The sequence below is a fragment of the Rhinopithecus roxellana genome, chromosome 8 (genome assembly GCF_007565055.1).
Source record: "Rhinopithecus roxellana isolate Shanxi Qingling chromosome 8, ASM756505v1, whole genome shotgun sequence".
In the NCBI taxonomy this organism is placed as follows: domain Eukaryota; kingdom Metazoa; phylum Chordata; class Mammalia; order Primates; family Cercopithecidae; genus Rhinopithecus; species Rhinopithecus roxellana.
Genome location: NC_044556.1, coordinates 55,250,293 through 55,264,131, shown reverse-complemented (window position 1 = coordinate 55,264,131; position 13,839 = coordinate 55,250,293). Strand labels below are relative to the sequence as shown.

The following is a 13,839-nucleotide window of genomic DNA, read 5'->3' as shown; positions in this document are numbered from 1 at the left end:
TGGCTCACGGCTGTAATCCCAGCACTTTGGGAGGCCAAGGCGGGTGGATCACCTGAGATCAGGAGTTTGAGACCAGCCTGGCCAACATGGTGAAACCCTATCTCTATTAAAAATACAAAAAAAAAAAAAAAAATTAACCAGTTGTGGTGGCACGTGGCTATAATCCCAGTTACTTGGGAGGCTAAGCCAGGAGAATTGATTGAACCTGGAAGGCAGAGGTTGCAGTGAGCTAGGATTGCACCAGTGCACTCCAGCCTGGGTGACAGAGCGAGACTGTCTCAAAAATAAATAAGAAAAAAAAAAAAATACTCAGGATTTTTCATAGTGACAGAAAAAGTCTAGTTGAAATTAGGTACATGCTTTGAGAATGGCAGATAGCTGAAGCTGCAATAATGAATGAGTCTAGGAAAGCGTAAATAACAGATAAAACATATAACATAAAGCATGAGATTAGGAAGAGAGAATAAAGATGCTAAACAACAGATATTTTAAGCTTTGAACCAATATATACAGATATTCATATATCTGTATATGAATTGTATAATTAGCTTGGATGGATATAAGAATGGTCTTGAATGTTTTGGGTAGTCTTTTTTTTTTTTTTTTTTGAGACGGAGTCTTGCTCTGTCGCCCAGGCTGGAGTGCAGTGGCCGGATCTCAGCTCACTGCAAGCTCCGCCTCCCGGGTTTACGCCATTCTCCTGCCTCAGCCTCCCGAGTAGCTGGGACTACAGGCGCCCGCCACCTCGCCCGGCTAGTTTTTTGTATTTTTTAGTAGAGATGGGGTTTCACCCTGTTAGCCAGGATGGTCTCGATCTCCTGACCTCGTGATCCGCCCGTCTCGGCCTCCCAAAGTGCTGGGATTACAGGCTTGAGCCACCGCGCCCGGCCTTGGGTAGTCTTTAAAAACAGAGTCAGGCCAGGTGCCGTGGCTCACGCTTGTAAACACCGCACTTTGGAGGCCAAGGCAGGTGGATTGCTTAAGGCCAGGAGTTTGAGTACAACCTGGCTAACATGGCTAAATCCCATCTCTACTAAAAATACAAAAAATTAGCTGGGTGTAGGTGGCACATTCCTGTAATCTGGGCTACTTGGGAGACTGAAGCATGAGAATCGCTTAAACCTAGGAGGCAGAGGTTGCAGTGAGCCGAGATCATGCCACTGCACTCTAGCGTGGGTGACAAAGCAAGACTTTATCTCAAAAATAAAAATAAAAAATAAAGTAAAAACGGGGTCAGATGGAAGAATCAGAACTTTCATGAGAGATTGCCTGAATTTGTAGGCAAACCTGCTGCTCAGGCAGGTAGCCTATTCTCTAGAAAAGCCAAAAGATTTAGATTCATAAAGTAACTGATGGGCTTTGAAAATGACTGTGTTTTTCCTCTGGGCCTGTCATGAGATGGGATATTAGTTATTGATTCTTACATATCATCTGTTATATTTTAGAAATCCTGGTTATTCAGACTGAGTATAGAAAAAGTGAAAAATTGGCCAGGTACGGTGGCTCAAGCCTGTAATCCCAGTACTTTGGGAGGCCAAGACGGGCAGATCAGTAGGTCAGGAGATCGAGACCATCCTGGCTAACCCGGTGAAACCCCATCTCTACTAAAAAAATACAAAAAATTACTCGGGAGGCTGAGGCAGGAGAATGGCCTAAACTCAGGAGGCGGAGCTTGCAGTGAGCTGAGATCCGACCACTGCACTCCAGCCTGGGCAACGGAGTGAGACTCCATCTCTGAAAAAGTGAAAAATTGCAGACTTTGGAATGAGGCCGATCTGAATTCAGTTCTAACTCTGTCACTAACTGTGAGACTTTACCTTGAAAAAGTTATTTGTCACTACACCTGCCACCAAGCCTCAGTTTTTTTGTCCACAAATTTGGATAATACCTTTTTTTTCTCTTTAGTTTAAAAAATTTTTTTGAGACCAAGTTTCGCTCTTGTCTCCCAGGCTGGAGTGCAGTGGCATAATCTCGGCTCACTGCAACCTCCGCCTCCCTGGTTCAAGTGATTCTCCTGCCTCAGCTTCCCCAGTAGCTAGGCTTACAGGCACACATCACCATGCCCAGCTAATTTTGTGTTTTTAGTAGAGACAGGGTTTCACCATGTTGGCCAGGCTGGTCTTGAACTCCTTACTGCAGGTGATCCACCTGCCTCGGCCTCCCAAAGTACTAGGTTTACAGGAGTGTGCCATGTGCCCGGCCTAGTTTTTAAACAATTTTTAAAAAATAGAGATGAAGTTTCACAGTGTTGCCCAGGCTGGTCTCAACTCCTGAGCTCAAGCGATCCGCTTACCTTGGCCTCCCAAAGTGCTGGGATTACAGGCATGAGCCACCATGCCCAGCCTTGATAATACCTTTTTGCCGTGTATGGGGCAACAGTTAGAATTTAGAGAGCTTGAAACTAGTATAGATTCTTTCACAGTGGATATGATTTGCTCTCCATTTGAGAAAAAGAAAAGTTTATACATGCCACTGAGTAATGTAGTGTAGCTGAAAACATCAATGAAAGTTCCAGACTCATAAAAACATATGCATTAAATATGTACAATTTTTTCATGTTTCAATTATACCAAATAAAGGTATTTTTTAAAAAAAATCAAGATAACCCAAATGTGTTAGAGACATAAGATCAGAATGTGATTGAAATTAAGTAAGGCAATAATTCAGTTGGTAGTATTATATTCTTTCTCAGGATACAAACTGGCAGCCTGTGGGCCATGCTTGGTCAACAGATATACTTTGTTTCTTTGTACTGTGATGAAAAGAAATGGAATTTGAGTGCGTTTAGGTGGAACATACATACTTCCCCTGTCCAGCAGTTTTCTATGAGCACCACTAGTCTATATGGCCTTAATTGCCTTATACTCTGCTTGATTCACACATCTGTTCGGCTCCTGTAGGCATCTGGGTTTGACCTGCCTCTTGGGACGGACAAAGAATGAGATGAGTGGTGGCGACAGTAAGAGGGAAATGGGTAATCAGAAACAAAAAAGGAAACAAGAGAAGGCCAAGGAACCAAATATTCAGTGTTTATTCTCTAGAGTCAAAGGAGAGAGACATTGAACCTGGAAGGCACAAATTATCTAGTCAGTGGAGAAGTGTGTGTGGTGCACGTGTGATTCTGGTTTATCTAGCCTCAGCTTGGCCTAAATGACATTTCTGTCAAAATTATTTCCTCCATTTGCTGTAATCTGCTAGTTTTTAATTTGGCTTTCTAGGTTTTGGATTTTGGTTATTAGAAGAGGTTTTGCCATCTATCTTCTATACTTTAGTCTCTTGTAATTTTGACAAGCCTGAAGGTAGGCCTTGGGCTGTAGAAAATGCAACAAGAGTTCTTGTCATCTTTGAGATCTCTTGAGAGATCTTGTAGTTACTTTTCAGTCTGCTACATTATCATTTCTTTTTCTACTTAAAATAATGCCTGTTAAGGATTATAAAAATTAAATACTGTATATGAAATTCCCAATACAGGCTTGGTGGTGATTATTATTTACATTAATAATCAGAATAGTTAATCTTATACCTCTCAGAAAATGTGTGATTATTTGTAGTTTATAAAGTCCTTCTCAGCCCTTCCTATTTCACAACTGCTGACTGCTACATCTAGTCCTTGCATTACCAAGTTGGGATGACCTGGCAAAACTCCCACCAGAAGAGAAAATGCTTCTCAGAAATGCTTTATTTTACCTCACTGCATGAATACTCTTGACCTTGAGAGAGAATCTGTGGGGAAGCAGATGGGTAGAATACATCATGATGAGATTAGTGTAACAACACTGTAAATAAAAGAACAGTTACATGCTGTCACACTAAGTTTTAATCATCAGTTGGACAGCTTCATGAAGGCTCTTTTAGATGTTTTCTTTTCATTTGCTGTGACATCTGCAGGGGCTTGCTAGGAAGAAGTGTCTGAAAGAGCTTATGATGACTTCTGGAAGTAACAATAGGACTTGCTGACAGTCTGCACAGTTACATATATAGGACTTAACTGGGGTGGGGCCAGCAGGAACTGGTCTTGGCAGTCAAGAAAAAGCACCATTTAATTTTTCTTAGTGATTAGATGGGACAGCTTCAGTGGCTTTATTTTCCCAATTGAAATTGTTTAGCTGTTAGAGGACTCTCCTGAGGCACTCAGGTTCTAGGCGTGGGGTCAGTTTCCTGATTCCCAGTATACCGAACATCAGAGGAGAATTCAGAAAATCTCATATTTAATTCTCATATGTTTTTCATTTGTAATGGTTAAAGCTTTGGCTAAAGTAGCTTTCAATTGAATTAACTGATTAATATTCCTGTTTGAAGAGGTGGAGCCTTTTTTGAAAAATTAGTGAGGCAGCCAGCCAACATGATCTCTCTCCTAATTATATCTGGGTTGGAATCTGGTAATAATTCCAGATCTCCTTGACCTCCCAGAGATTTGTATAAAAAAATTTTTTTTCCTGATTATAAGAACATATTGCCAAGAAGGAAAATATTATAGAAATGTGTACTTAGAAAAGTTACCCATAATCCCACCAGTCAGAAATAACCATTATTCTGTGTATATCCAGACACTGTATCATTTTATGTTTTTTGTTTAAGGACTCAACCCATCAGAAAAACACCACCTAATTCAAATACGACTATTGCTGTAGCCATTATTTATTGAACATTTACATAATTATTTAACCCTCATAATAATTTGAGAAACAGGAGAATCTTCATTTAAGAGCTTAAGAAACTGAAGTGGCTGAGGCGGGTGGGAGGCCAAGGTGAGTGGATCACCTGAGGTCAGGAGTTTTAGACCAGCCTGGCTAACGTAGTGAAACCTTGTCTCTACTAAAAATACAAAAACATTAGCTGGGCGTGGTGGCACACGCCTGTAGTCCCAGCTACTCTGGAGGCTAAGGCAGTAGAATTGCTTGAACCTGAGAGGCGGAGGTTGCTGTGAGCTGAGTTTGTGCCACTGCACTCCAGTCTGGGCGACAGAGCGAGACTCCATCTCAAAGAAAAAAAAAAGAAAAGAAAAGAAAAAATTGGTGTGGGGGTATGTAGTAGTAGAATGATTTTGGAAACATTTGACTTATTTAGAGGCAGTCTTCTTTTTTTGAATTGATTAAACTAATTGACATAATTCTGTATTATTCATAGGAAGACAAAAGCTGAAGACACTGTTACTCACATCCTAGCATTTCCATGAGTTTTAACTCTCGTAGGTCGTTTGAGAGTAGGTGGTGTTATCCTAGGGTAACACCATATCAGGGTCTGGTCTTCTGTTGGTTAATGTTGGTATGTGGCCATCCCTAGGACTCAGCTATGAGCCTGCTGTCCCATTTGGTGCCTAGATCAGGGATGAGTTTGCCCAGATATCTAAGGCATATGTTTGGCTATTGAAGTTTCAGAGCTTTGTGTTGGCACTGAAATTCAAAAGATAGTTAGAACCACCATACCCAGCCAATTATAATTACTTACTAATGGGATATATATGCTGTTGGATATTATACAACTCCTCCAACCTTAGAAATCAGATTGGACACTACTAGCCTCATTTCTTGTTCCATACTGATTTTCACACAGTGCTTCATTTTTGTTGAAAACCCAGCTTTGCAAAGATGTGATCATTGTAAGAAATCTAACATCTAATGTTGAAACCTGAACTACCTTGAGCTCGTAGTGGTTCACATGATGACCAACAGATGTTAAGTATCACTGTGGTTCATTTGAATATGTAAAGTATCCTGTAGGACCTGTGAGTTTGCTGTGGTACCCCAGGGCAGCTTGGTGTACAGTTTGGAAACCACAGTTCTAGCAATGATCCTAAACTGTCAAATCAGGGTCTCTGGGAGTTGTGGTGTGGTTACTCTTTTTTGCTTCCCCAAAATATTTTTTGGTGATTATAGGAAACAACTGGCCTCTTATTTTTTTCTTTTTCTTTTTTTTTTAAATTTTATTCCCATTTTACAGATGACGTCTTATTTCTTTGTGTGTGTGTGTGTGTGTGTGTGTGTTTGTGTTTTTTTGAGATGGAGCCTCACTCTATTGCCCAGGCTGGAGTGCAGTGGTGCGATCTCAGCTCACTGCAACCTCCGCCTCCTGGGTTCAAGGGTTTCTCCTGCCTCAGCCTCCCGAGTAGCTGGGACTACAGGCATGTGCCACCACAACTGGCTAATTTTTGTATTTTTAGTAGAGATGGGGTTTCACCATGTTGCCCAGGCTGCTTGAACTCCTCACCTCAAATAATCTGCCCACCTCGGCCTCCCAAAGTGTTGGGATTACAGGCATGAGCTACCGCACCAGCCGAGATAACATATTATTTCTAATTTGAGTTTCATATTTGTTATACTTGATTTGTCAGTCATTGGTGGTTGATAGTCACTGAGCTCCAACAAATAATGTAGCCCTGTCAGACATTAAAGTATTCATACTTTTTCTTTCACATAGGGAAATAATCTTCCAAATATATACACATAGTATTTATATTATATCACTATGGTTTTGATTTGCATTTGTCTAATGGCTAATGATGTTAAGCATCTGTTCATGCACTGATTGGCCGTTTATTTATCTTCCTTGGAAAGATGTCTATTCAGATCCATTTGTCATTTTATTAATTGAGTTGTAAGAGTTCTTTATGTATTCTGTATAAAAGTCCTCCGTGATTTGCAAATATTTTCTCCCATTCCTTTGGGTTGTCCTTTTACTTTCTTGATGGTATTATTTGCAGCACAGAAGTTAGTAATTTTGATGAAATCCAATTCATCTGTTTTTTCTTTTGTCATTTATGACTTTGGTGTCATCTGTGAAACCACTGCCTAATCCAAGATCATGAAGATTTGTTTCTGTGCTTTCTACTGAGAGTTTTATAGTTTTAGCTCTAGCATTTAGGTCTCTAATTCATTTTAATTTAAATTTTTGTGTAATAGAGATTTGAATGATTTTAAATTTTTTCTCTCTTCAGAGGTAGCAACACTAGAAAATAAAGATAAAAAATGGGCCAGACGCAGTGGCTCATGCTGCTAATCCCAGCACTTTGGGAGGCCAAGGTGAGTAAATCACTTGAGGCCAGGAGTTCGAACCAGCCTAGACAACATGGCAAAACCCTGTGTCTACTAAAAATACAAAAATTAGCGAGGTGTGGTGGCATGCATCTCTAAGGCCAGCTACTTGGGAGGCTGAGGCACAAGAATCGCTTGAACCCAGGAGGCAGAGGTTGCAGTGAGCCGAGATCACACCACGGTACTCTAGCCTGGGCAACAGAGCAAGACTCTGTCTCAAAAAAAAAAAAAAGAGAACTTAATTTTTTTTCTCACTCTTCTCTGAACTGAGTACACTGTTTTTACCTTTTCTTACTTAGATGATGAACTAGATGATATAGCAAGGCATGACTTCTGAACTGGCAGGTGAAGTTTTTTTTTTTTTTTTTTTTGAGACGGAGTCTCGCTCTGCCGCACAGGCTGGAGTGCTGTGGCCAGATCTCAGCTCACTGCAAGCTCCGCCTCCCGGGTTCATGCCATTCTCCTGCCTCAGCCTCCTGAGTAGCTGGGACTACAGGCGCCCGCCACCTCGCCCGGCTAATTTTTTGTATTTTTTAGTAGTGATGGGGTTTCACCGTGTTAGCCAGGATGGTCTGGATCTCCTGACCTCGTGATCCGCCCGTCTTGGCCTCCCAAAGTGCTGGGATTATAGGCTTGAGCCACCACGCCCGGCCACAGGTGAAGTTTTTAATGAGAGGGATGTTGAAAGGAGGAATAATGTACTAAAACATATGGCACATTTAGTTTATGATCAGATCCCAAGTAGTCTGTCTCCCACTATAAACTTGAACATGAGTTTAAATCTTCTCCTTTTCAAGGCCAGGCGCAGTGGCTCATACCTGTAATCTCAGCACTTTGGGAGGCAAAGGTGGGCAGATCACTTGAGGTCAGGAGTTCGAGACCAGCCTGGCCAACTTGGTGAAACCCCGTATATAAAAATACAAAAATTAGCTGGGTGTTTTGGTGGGCGCCTGTCATCCTTGCTACTCAGGAGGCCGAAGCAGGAGAATCGCTTGAACTTGGGAGGTGGAGGTTGCAGTGAGCCAAAATTGCATTACTGCACTCCAGCCTGGGTGACAGAATGAGACTCTGTCTCAAGAAAAAAACAAAACAAAAATCTTCTCCATTTCAAAATGGTTTAGAATTGTATGAGGTGCCAGGGGTCCCAGTTTTTTGTGTCATATTAGTTGTAACTTGTGAGCAGCCGTGACGAGCTACTTGGTTTTCTCCTCAGGGGTCTCTCTTTTTGGCATGTCGGCCCTGTTACTCCCTGGGAACTTTGAGTCTTATTTGGAACTCGTGAAGTCCCTGTGTCTGGGGCCAGCACTGATTCACACAGCTAAGTTTGCACTCGTCTTCCCTCTCATGTATCATACCTGGAATGGGATCCGACACTTGGTAAGTTAATTGGGGATTTGCACATTTTCTCTGTGAAGGGAGTGGGGAGACTGGGAGGATTCTCTCCTTCATTACTGGGTTTAGTGCTGTTCTTTTTTGTTGTTGTTGTTGTTCCCAAGATTGGAGTCTCGCTCTGTTGCCCAGGCTGGAATGCAGTGGTGCGATCTCAGTTCACTACAACTTCTGCCTCCTGGGTTCAAGAGATTCCCGTGCCTCAGCCTCTTAAGTAGTTGGCGTTATAGACATGTGCCACCACTCCTGGTTAATTTTTGTATTTTTAGTAGAGATGGGGTTTCACCATGTTGGCCAGGCTGGTTTCGAACTCCTGGCCTTAGGTGATCCTCCTGCCTCAGCCTCAGGTGATCCACCTGCCTCAGCTTCTTGAAGTGCTAGGATTACAGGCGTGAGCCACCACGCCCAACTAGTGCTGTTCTTAAGGTTAATTGTGACTCAAAGCCCTCTTGGGGAAAGCCAAACAAGTTCCCCTGTGTATTTTCTGGCAGTCCTGCTGGTGGTGTAGCTGAGCAATGGTATAGGCCTCACAGATACTTGCAGGGTCTCATTGTGAACTCTTCCTTATGTTATGTTATGTTATGTTATGTTATGTTATGTTATGTTATGTTATGTTATGTTATGTTATGTTATTTTTTGAGACAAAGTCTTGCTCTGTCTCCCAGGCTCTGCACTCCCAGGAGTGCAGTTGGTGCGATCTCGGGTCACTGTAAACTCCACCTCTTGGGTTCAAGAGATTCTCCTGCCTCGACCTCCCGAGCAGCTGGGACTACAGGCACGTGCCACCACCCCTGGCTAATTTTTTGTATTTTTAGTAGAGACGGAGTTCCCCATGTTAGCCAGGCTGGTCTCAAACTTCTGACCTTGTGATCCACCCCTCTCAGCTTCCCAAAGTGCTGGGATTATAGACGTGAGCCACTGTGTCCTGCTGAAGTCTTCATTTTTGAGAGGTATATTATTAAAAGAGATCCCTGAAGGCATAGAATACATGTTTATGAGATAAATATTAATTGGTACCTATTTATGTGTCAGGTACTGTTGTAGACACTGGGGATTCAGTTATGAGCTAGATAAACATTGTTGCTGCTTTCATTCTTATGTTCCTGTTGACCCAGAGTAATGCTTCTGATGGGACACAAATAGATTTACCTTTTCTTATCTACACATTATATTGCATTTTTGTTTTGAGCTGTTGGACAGAATGGGTCCAACTTTAATAGAAACTGGGTGCCAAGAATCCCAGGTTTTAACATTGAGTTTAGGAATCTTCTTTTTTTTTTTTGAGACAAAGTCTTGCTCCGTTGCCCAGGCTGCAGTGCAATGGTGCAATCTCAGTAGAGACCTTATTTTGCCGTGTTGGCCAGCCTTATAGGTGCCCGCCACCACACCCAGCTAATTTTTTTTTTTTGTATTTTTAGTAGAGATGGGGTTTCGCCATGTTGGCCAGCCTGGTCTTGAACTCTTGGCTTCCCAAAGTGCTGGGATTACAGGCACGAGCCACCGCCCACGGCAGGAATCATTTAATAGAGTGAAAACTGTCTGTGTTGCCTCCTGTGTGACCTCATGGTCTGCTCAAAACTGGTTTCTACAATTAGAAATGGTGGTGTGCACTTGTGGTCCCAGCTACCCTTAAGGCTGAGGTAGGAGGATCGATTGAGCCCGGGAGGCGGAGGTTGCAGTGAGCTGAGATTGTGCCACTGCACTTCAGTCTGGGTGACAGAGTGACCCCATCTAAGAAAAAAAAAACATAGGCGGGCGTGGTGGTTCATGCCTGTAATCCCAGCACTTTGAGAGGCCGAGGTGGGCGGATCATCTGAGGTCGGGAGCTAGAGACCAGCCTGACCAACATGGAGAAACCCCGTCTCTACTAAAAAAACAAAATTAGCTGGGCATAGTGGTGCATGCCTGTAATCCCAGCTACTCGGGAGGCTGAGGCAGGAGAATCGCTTGAACCTGGGAGGCAGAGGTTGCAGTGAGCCGAGATCACGCCATTGCACTCCATCCAGACTGGGCAGCAAGAGCAAAATTCTGTCTCAAAAAAAAAAAAAAAAAAAAATATATATATATATATATATATATATAAATAAATAAAATAAAATAAATAAAATAAATAAATAAAATAAAATAAAATAAAATAAATAAATAAAATATAAAATATACAAAAATTAGCCAGAGGTGGTAGTGTGTGCCTGTAATCCCAGCTACTTGGGAGGCTGAGGCAGGAGAATCTAGGCAGCAGAGGTTTCTGTGAGCCAAGATCATGCCATGCACTCCAGCCTGGGTGACCAAAGTAAAACTCCGTCTCAAAACAAAACAAAAAAAGAGGTATTTTATATTTTGTAGTCTCCCTAGTTTTGCTTCCAAAAAGACAATTAAAATTCAGTTCTTTCTGTATTTTCATTACTTCTGAACCTGAACCAACTGTCAGATGGATGCTTTTGCCTTAATTTGACTTTTTATTACTTTCAAATCATAGCCTTAGAGACAAGCACTTTCTGGATTTCAGTCTGGTCCAATAGCAAGTTTAATGGAATAAAAAAGATGAGAGACTAAATGACTTATTAAATTAAGTGTCTGTATCAACTGTTCCCTGGGGCAGTGTTCAGTTTGATTTAAAATGACTTTTCACTTCCCTGAGGGGGAGGCGGTAGAGAGGGAGGACATTTCCATTAATGACTTCCTATTCCACAGAACAAAGCTCTGTAAAGAAAATCAGCTGATCAGCTTCCTCTGTTCATATTTTGGCTCAGGCAGAGACTTGCCCTATATTTGTCTTTGTCTCAATATGGGGGGAAGAGAGGGGAGGTTTTATAAAATCGCAGAACTTAGAGCTTTTCTGCCCTGGTTCTTGCCTGTGATGGTAATCTTTTTGTTGAGGGAAGTGAAGAACTTAAAGGTCCTTAAGTCTGCTTTTATTTTTTCTTCTAGCAAGTACTGGCTGTGAGTGTGGGACAGGATTTTGTGTTTTCTGTGACACTCTGTAGTTTTTGGTCTCTGAACTTGATCGTTGACTTGCCAGAAGATCTAATGGGGGAGTGAGGAGTGAAAGAGTAGGAGGTTGTAGGGTCTGTGGCATTCTACGGAATATCCCTGCCTACTACCACTACCCAGTAGGACTCAACTCTCTATAATAGAAACACTGTCCTTATTTAAGCAAAACAACTCTTTTGTGGAATCTGCTTGACTCCTGATCTCCTAGTTAGAAGCTATTTGAGGGTTGAGGTGAAGGCATCTTCTCATCTTGATTTTTTTTTTTTTTTTCTTGGACTCTCTCCATCTTTTCTCCAAACTGACTCCTAATTTAGGCAGTTGTACATTCAGACTGTAGGCGTATGTGTGTATGTGTGTGTTAAGGTGCCATGTATGTGGGAAGTGTGGAAAATGAAGACTACATTTGCCCCAGGGGCTCATTTAGTGACTTATAATATAATATTAATATGTTAATATCCCTAAGACACAAGAGAGTCAAAATTAGTGTTTTGTTAAATGTGGGGCCGGGGGCGTGGTAGCTCACGCATGTAATCCTAGCACTTTGGGAGGCCGAGGTGGGTGGATTGCTTGAGCTCAGGAGTTCGAAACTAGCCTGGGCAACATGGCAAAACTCCATCTCTACCAAAAATACAAAAAATTAGCCAGGCATGGTGACAGGTGCCTGTAGTCCCAGCCTACTTGGGGGGCTGAGGCAGGAGGATTGCTTGAACCTGGGAGGTCAAGGCCTTAGTGAGCTGAAATTGTGCCACTGTACTCCAGCCTATGTGACAAAGTGAGACCCTGTCTCAAAACTTTTTTAAAAAGTGGGGGGTTGTGCAGTGGAGGCTGGGTGAGATAGCTCACACCTGTAATCCCAGCACTTTGGGAGGCTGAGGCGGGAGGATTGCTTGAGCCCAGGAGTTCAATACCAGCCTGGGCGAGACATAACGAGACTCTGTCTCTATTTTTTAATATTAAAAAGAAATGTGGGTTTTAACTCAATTGGTAGAAAACTAATTTAGTGGCATGCTACCAACAAAAAAAGAAATTTAAATACAATAGAAAATATAGGCAGGGGCTGGGCATGGTGGCTCACACCTATAATCCCAGCACTTTGATAGGCTGAGGAGGGTGTTATCACTTGAGGTCAAGAGTTCGAGACCAGCCTGGCCAATGTGGTGAAACCCCGTCTCTACTAAAAATACAAAAATTAGCTGGGCATGGTGGCATGTGCCTGTAGTCCCAGCCACTGGCGGGACTGAGGCAGTGAACCTAGGAGGCTGACGTTGCTGTGAGTCAAGATGGTGCCACTGGAGAAGCTGGGTGCAGAAGTTCACGCCCGTAATGCCAGCTCTTAGGGAAGCAGAGGCAGGAGAATAGCTTGAGCCCAGGAGTTCAAGACCTGCCTGAACAATAAAATGAGACTCCTGTCTCCACAAAAAGGAAAAAAAATGTATTTTTTAAATGAAATTTGTTTATATATAAATATATATGTATTTGTATATATGTGGTACCACTCAGTAATGGTAAATATTGTTTTATCAACTTTTGCTATATTATATATACATATCTACTGGGCTCCAATTTTAAAGGTATTTCTTTTTTTTTTTTTTTTTTTTTTTTTTGAGACGGAGTCTCGCTCTGTCACCCAGGCTGGAGTGCAGTGGCTGGATCTCAGCTCACTGCAAGCTCCGCCTCCCGGGTTTAAGCCATTCTCCTGCCTCAGCCTCCCGAGTAGCTGGGACTACAGGCGCCCGCCACCTCGCCCGGCTAGTTTTTTGTATTTTTTAGTAGAGATGGGGTTTCACTGTGTTAGCCAGGATGGTCTCGATCTCCTGACCTCGTGATCCACCCGTCTCGGCCTCCCAAAGTGCTGGGATTACAGGCTTGAGCCACCGTGCCCGGCCCTAAAGGTATTTCTTAGTGGGGTCACAGTCAAAACAAAATTGAGAAATAGTGTTCTAGATCTCAGAGTATCCTTTAGAATACTAGTCCTCTGATAAACAGAGTTTCCCTCTATAAAAAGATTCTGAGATTGACTACATCTAGGAAATAATACATATTATATCTCTCTTTTGGAGATTCACAGTGTACATTAGTGAACTGTTTAGAGGCCAGGCGCAGTGGCTCATGCCTGTAATCGCAGCATTCTGGGAGGCCGAGGCGGGTGGATCACGAGGTCAGGAGATCCAGACCATCCTGGCTAACACGGTGAAACCCCATCTCTACTTAAAATACAAAAAGAGGCTGGGCGCGGTGGCTCACGCCTGTAATCCCAGCACTTTGGGAGGCCGAAACGGGGGATCACGAAGTCAGGAGATTTAGACCATCCTGGCTAACACGGTGAAACCCCGTCTCTACTAAAAATACAAAAAATTAGCCAGGCGTGGTGGCGGGCGCCTGTAGTCCCAGCTACTCGGGAGGCTGAGGCAGGAGAATGGCGTGAACC

At 42.7% G+C, this 13,839-nt stretch overlaps 1 protein-coding gene across 4 annotated transcripts in view; it reads left to right on the top strand.

The window, feature by feature from the left end:
- SDHC (succinate dehydrogenase complex subunit C) overlaps positions 1 to 13,839 on the top strand; it is a 51,954-nt gene that overhangs the window by 34,949 nt on the left and 3,166 nt on the right. For 2 of the 4 annotated variants that reach the window (XM_010367140.2, XM_010367141.2), the window contains one exon: positions 8,245 to 8,408. The exons of the other annotated variants lie outside the window; for them this stretch is intronic. In XM_010367140.2, the coding sequence (XP_010365442.1) occupies positions 8,245 to 8,408 (164 nt within the window). The remainder of the gene's footprint in view (positions 1 to 8,244; positions 8,409 to 13,839) is intronic. 4 annotated transcript variants of the gene reach the window in all.